The 6,390-nt window shown below is 56.4% G+C and overlaps 1 protein-coding gene across 1 annotated transcript in view; it reads left to right on the top strand.

Moving 5' to 3' along the window:
- Positions 1-1,580: 1,580 nt before the first annotated feature.
- Positions 1,581-6,390, top strand: part of ATG2A (autophagy related 2A) — a 97,108-nt gene continuing 92,298 nt past the window's right edge. The window contains exon 1 of the mRNA XM_073658589.1: positions 1,581-2,203. Within this exon, the coding sequence (XP_073514690.1) occupies positions 2,033-2,203 (171 nt within the window). The 5' untranslated portion in view covers positions 1,581-2,032. The remainder of the gene's footprint in view (positions 2,204-6,390) is intronic.

Below are 6,390 nucleotides of genomic sequence, written 5' to 3'. Positions count from 1 at the left end.
AGTCCCCTGGTTCTGGAGTGGCCAGTCCTGTATCTGAAGTCCCCTGGTCCTGCAGCGGCCAGTCTTGTATCTGAAGTCCCCTGCTCCTGGAGTGACCAATCCTGTATCTGAAAACCCCTGGTCCTGGAGTGGCCAGTCTTGTATCTGAAGTCCCCTGGTCCTGGAGTGACCAGTCTTGTATCTGAATTCCCCTGGTTCTGCAGTGGCCAGTCCTGTATCTGAAGTCCCCTGGTCCTGGAGTGGCCAGTCTTGTATCTGAAGTCCCCTGGTCCTGGAGTGGCCAGTCTTGTATCTGAAGTCCCCTGGTCCTGGAGTGACCAGTCTTGTATCTGAAGTCCCCTGGTCCTGGAGTGACCAGTCCTGTATCTGAAGACCCCTGGTCCTGGAGTGACCAGTCTTGTATCTGAAGTCCCCTGGTCCTGGAGTGACTAGTCCTGTATCTGAAGTCCCCTGATCCTGCAGTGGCAAGTCTTGTATCTGAAGTCCCCTGGTCCTGGAGTGACCAGTCTTGTATCTGAAGTCCCCTGGTCCTGCAGTGGCCAGTCTTGTATCTGAAGTCCCCTGGTCCTGGAGTGGCCAGTCCTGTATCTGAAGTCCCCTGGTCATGGAGTGGCCAGTCTTGTATCTGAAGTCCCCTGGTCCTGGAGTGGCCAGTCTTGTATCTGAAGTTCCCTGGTCTGGCAGTGGCCAGTCCTGTTCTCGAAGTCTCCTGGTCTCATTGCGGCCAGTCTTGTATCTGAAGTCCCCTGGTCCTGGAGTGGTCAGTCTTGTATCTGAAGTTCCCTGGTCCGGCAGTGGCCAGTCCTGTTCTCGAAGTCTCCTGGTCTCATTGCGGCCTAGCCTGAACATTGTCCCCTGGTCTCGGTGCGGCCAGTCCTGCCCCTGAAGTCCCCTGGTCTCGGTGCGGCCAGTATCAGAATGTTCTCTGACCCAATATCCTAGACCGGTGTGTCTGAACATAGCCCTAGTGTCAGTTAACCTGACCCCTGGGGTCAGCAGCTGCAGTACCGGGTCCTGCCTAGGAGTGGTGCCTGGCGGCTACTTGCAGCTCAGCCTGTCTCCACCATCAGGAGCTCCAGTGAACACCTGGTAGCCGCTTAGCTACGGCTCTCCTAGGTAAGCCTGGCCCCGTGGCACAGTGGGTCCACAAACCACATGCGACACCGCTGGGTGTAACAGCCGCTGTGGCGCAACGTCACGTGTGTTAGCTGCAACAAGGACATCCCGCCAGGCCAGCAAGTAACAGGCGTTACTCCCTCTCCCATCCTTTGGCCCCTGACCACCGCCATGGCTGCTGGAACAGGACGCTTCTATGTCCCAATAATCCCGTTTGATAAAAGCTTCCAAGTCACATTATTCAAATTTAGTTTCAGTTTTCCTCAGACAAACATCTAATTATGTATCACTTTATTCAGACAGGAAGATACACAGTGATGCTGTAATAGCGGCCATGTAGGGAGATTCCTCCTCTCCTGCTCCCAGCCTCCGCTGGGTGTACCAACATGGCCGCCCCCGCACTGTCCCCGCCCACTCACTTGACGCACGTTGTTTACGTCGCGCGATTGGTGCTTCTCATCCTGACGTCATTACGCAGCTCCAAAGGGGGGCGGAGCTTTGTAGAGAAGCAAAACACAGAGTGACCCGGAACCGGGCGTCGCGGACTGATTACCTTGGCGTAGACTTTGTTGACCCTGTAGAAGGGGGCAACCGGGAGAGAACCGCACGCGTTATTAGGGCCAGGTTACCGCAGAGTGTGAGTGTAGTGGAGGGGCCGGCGCTGCTGTTGCCTATATGACAGGAGTTCAGTCACAGGACAAAAGGCGACGGCGGGTTATTATGTAGGAGGAGGTGGCGGTAGTAGGGGGGTCCTGGTGTGGTTGCTATGGTGAGGACACACAGTGCTGGGGGTCTCCTGCACTGAGGGCCAGGCAGGACACAGTGTGATGTGAGTGTCAGCCCTGGGGATCAGCGCCCTGGCTCCTGGGTTATGAGGTGAGGTCGGACCCTTCTTCCCCGCATCTCCCTCCTCGCCATGTCTCGCTGGCTGTTTCCGTGGTCCAGCTCCATCAAGACCCGGGCGTGCCGCTACCTGCTGCAGCATTACCTGGGCCACTACCTGGAGGAGCGGCTGAGCTTGGAGCAGCTGAGCCTGGACCTGTACAACGGCAGTGGCCGGCTGACCGACATCCACCTGGACATCTGGGTAATCGCACCGCGCCTGGCGCCATCCGCAGGAATGTCTGTGGTGACACTGGGGAATCCAGGACACGACTGTTGGGGGTCATCAGGGGCCCTTATAACGGGGGGCAGCCCGAGGACAGACGTGGAATGGCTGCGTTGTATGTGGACTGACGAGGGCCGGCTGGGGTTTAGATGGAAAGAGGCGGGCCGGCTGGGGTTTAGGTGGACAGAGGCGGGCCGGCTGGGGTTTAGGTGGACAGAGGCGGGCCGGCTGGGGTTTAGGTGGACAGGCGCGGGCCGGCTGGGGTTTAGGTGGACAGGCGCGGGCCGGCTGGGGTTTAGGTGGACAGGCGCGGGCCGGCTGGGGTTTAGGTGGAACGACGTGACTGCAGCTTATGCTGTCGGCAGAGGTGTAATGACTGCAGTTTACACCATGGACAGGACTGTAATGACTGTAGTTTACATGGACAGATGTGGGACAACTGTAGGCTGAGGTGTAATGACTGTACTTTACATTTTGTAAGGATGTGTCATGGGATGAGTAACTTTTTAAATACAATGTATTACTTCTCTTGTGCTGATCCTGGGTCACACCCTGCATTACATTGACTCCGTACATTCAGAGTTCTGGTGGTCTGCTTACAAACGCCTGTCTATTAGCACCTGTCCCCTGTAGTGCGGGATTCTGTACTGTCAGTTTTTCCTGTATTAGACTATGTTGCTGTGTCCGGTATTATACTACCATTCCTAGAATACCATCAGAGCAAACGTCTGTAAAGACATTGAACAAGCAGGGGATGCTGGACAGATCTCGATCTCTGTAACACTTTCTTTTGCTCATCTTCAGTCCAATAGAAGTGAATCATTATATTGTTTCATGTAGCGGATACCCCCAGGCTTCATGCACGTGGCTGTGTTAGGGGTCTGTGCAAGCTCAGAGATGTATGGAGCTGTACTACAGCACCTATAGTAGTCTGTGGACTATACTGTACACCCATCTGCCTGTCCTCATAGACGCATGTCTTTTCTGTATGGATCCGGCTGAAAGAAAAATGCAGCATATTCTGGGAAATTATTCCATCCCAGTGCAAATTAGGATTTGTAGCAAAATTTACAAACGTTCCGCTGTTTGCAATAAACCAATCAAACCAGAACAATAGCACAGTGCAACTGTTTTCTCAAGTGGTTTCTGTAAATTCTACACTTTTATAGACTACTACAGAACTATTAAAGCACCACTCCGTTTTTATTTCCCTGCCAGCGTGGTATCACTAATGCATGTTCCCTGCCCCTAGTAATAGTCTTATCAGCCACCGTTATCTACGCCGTCCCAGTCGTCTTCTGCTGGTTGTGACTTGCCGGATCGCTCCAGAATTTGCTTGGCGAGGCGGAGTGAGACTAGAGCTTCGCCGGGAGGAGCAGAAGACGGCAGCTGGTGAGCATATTACTAGGGGCAGGGAGCAGACATTAGTGATACCACTCCGATGGTGAAAGTGTGATGACAACGTTCCTGAGGAATCATAGCTCACTCCTCATGGCCTACAGGTCACTAATATTCTTGGATTTGTGGCTGCAACCGTCTTATTCAAATCTGACCAAAGGTTTTCTATGGGTTTCACATCAGCCAACTGTGAAGGCTACCCAGAATAATCCAGGACTTCTTCAGAAACTAATATTTGGTGGACTTTAAGGTATATTTGGGATCATTGCCCCGTTGGAAGGTTCAATGTCATCTAAGCCTCAGCTGCCTCATAGAAGTCATGATGCTTTCTCTTAGGATTTCCTGATACTGATTGGATCCATCTTTCCCTCCACACACTGCAGTTTTCCAGCACCAAAGGAAGCAAAGCAGCCACATAGCATCACCGAACCCCCTCCACGCGTCGCTGTCGGCACCGCCGGGCCCCCTCCACGCGTCGCTGTCGGCACCGCCGGGCCCCCTCCACGCGTCGCTGTCGGCACCGCCGGGCCCCCTCCACGCGTCGCTGTCGGCACCGCCGGGCCCCCTCCACGCGTCGCTGTCGGCACCGCCGGGCCCCCTCCACGCGTCGCTGTCGGCACCGCCGGGCCCCCTCCACGCGTCGCTGTCGGCACCGCCGGGCCCCCTCCACGCGTCGCTGTCGGCACCGCCGGGCCCCCTCCACGCGTCGCTGTCGGCACCGCCGGGCCCCCTCCACGCGTCGCTGTCGGCACCGCCGGGCCCCCTCCACGCGTCGCTGTCGGCACCGCCGGGCCCCCTCCACGCGTCGCTGTCGGCACCGCCGGGCCCCCTCCACGCGTCGCTGTCGGCACCGCCGGGCCCCCTCCACGCGTCGCTGTCGGCACCGCCGGGCCCCCTCCACGCGTCGCTGTCGGCACCGCCGGGCCCCCTCCACGCGTCGCTGTCGGCACCGCCGGGCCCCCTCCACGCGTCGCTGTCGGCACCGCCGGGCCCCCTCCACGCGTCGCTGTCGGCACCGCCGGGCCCCCTCCACGCGTCGCTGTCGGCACCGCCGGGCCCCCTCCACGCGTCGCTGTCGGCACCGCCGGGCCCCCTCCACGCGTCGCTGTCGGCACCGCCGGGCCCCCTCCACGCGTCGCTGTCGGCACCGCCGGGCCCCCTCCACGCGTCGCTGTCGGCACCGCCGGGCCCCCTCCACGCGTCGCTGTCGGCACCGCCGGGCCCCCTCCACGCGTCGCTGTCGGCACCGCCGGGCCCCCTCCACGCGTCGCTGTCGGCACCGCCGGGCCCCCTCCACGCGTCGCTGTCGGCACCGCCGGGCCCCCGCCACGCGTCGCTGTCGGCACCGCCGGGCCCACGCGTCGCTGTCGGCACCGCCGGGCCCCCGCCACGCGTCGCTGTCGGCACCGCCGGGCCCCCGCCACGCGTCGCTGTCGGCACCGCCGGGCCCCCGCCACGCGTCGCTGTCGGCACCGCCGGGCCCCCGCCACGCGTCGCTGTCGGCACCGCCGGGCCCCCTCCACGCGTCGCTGTCGGCCTGATCAGTGACATCTTTTTCTTTCTGCCACATCCAGGTAGTGGAGCCAGTGTTCCTATCACTTTGAGCTTGTGAACTCTGCCCCAACTGTATCTTGAAGAGCATTCAATGCCTTTGCTATCTTTTTTTATCCTTTTCCTTGACTGTGCACGGCAGTGATCTCTTCTATAAAATTTTTGAACCACTGTCTCGATAACCCAAGAATTTTAGTGAACTGGTATGCCATTGCCAATGAAGAATTTGCTAAGATTCCACAGAAACGCTGTTGGAAGCCGGTGTCTGGCTATGCATCACATTTGCAGCAGGTTGTAACAGCCAGAGGTGCTCTACTAAGTACTATAGATGCTTGTTATGGAGGGGTTCAGAAAGAGTGGCATTTTATAATGAATTTTGAGAAACCACTTGTCACATTATTGTGCTGAGCTATATAAAAGGAACCTGCCATCAGGATTTCTCCCTGGGAGGTATTAGTAGCTCTTTATCAGCCTCCAATACCCTCTGTAATGTTTCTTGTATTAGCCCTAAATTTCCTGTGGTTTTGTAAAGCGATAATTGGCTGAAAAATTCCCAAAACTTGACTTATTGCAGTAGAACCAAATTTGGTATTTTAGTTAACTGCAACGTGGGAATATACCCAAAGGTGAGTTGTCCCCTGAAAACTATTATTTTTCCGATTGAAGCCCCTGCCAGATGAATGTGCCAGGGAAAGATGCTGTCGACAAACAAGTCATAATTTATGCAGAAAAATTGGTGTAAATGAGACACTTCTTGCGGTGGAGCAGGTGCACCTCTTAATTATTTGGGCGCGTCTTACTCCAGTGCACACTTTATCAAGACTGGTATACAAAACTCCAGAATTTGTGCATCCGGGCCACTAGGTATGTTTGTTAACCCAGCAAGTGCCTACAGAGCGAAGCTGCAGCCAGGGTCCTGGAAATACCTGGAGAGATCTGCTATGGACACTACATCTGGCACAGGAATTAGTAACTTGCTCAATGTTCACAGTGATTCTAGGAATCTTGTATCACGCCGTTGTGATGGGGCGGCCGGCCGGCCAGGAAATCCTCAGCTGTCACTGCATTATTTCATTACAAAATGTTCTCTTGGCAGTCCTCCTCCTTCGGGGCAGCGTCCCCCGTAACGGTGTGCGTGCAGCATCTGAGATGTGGGCAACTCGAGAGTCAATTGTATCATTAGGAATTAATTGCAGATATTATTAAAAAATAAGCAA

The sequence above is a fragment of the Phyllobates terribilis genome, unplaced genomic scaffold (genome assembly GCF_046119375.1).
Source record: "Phyllobates terribilis strain yellow unplaced genomic scaffold, ASM4611937v1 Scaffold_13__5_contigs__length_258822181, whole genome shotgun sequence".
NCBI classification, from domain to species: Eukaryota; Metazoa; Chordata; class Amphibia; order Anura; family Dendrobatidae; genus Phyllobates; species Phyllobates terribilis.
Note: the sequence above shows the minus strand (reverse complement) of the source record. Positions and strands in the feature narration are given on the sequence as shown.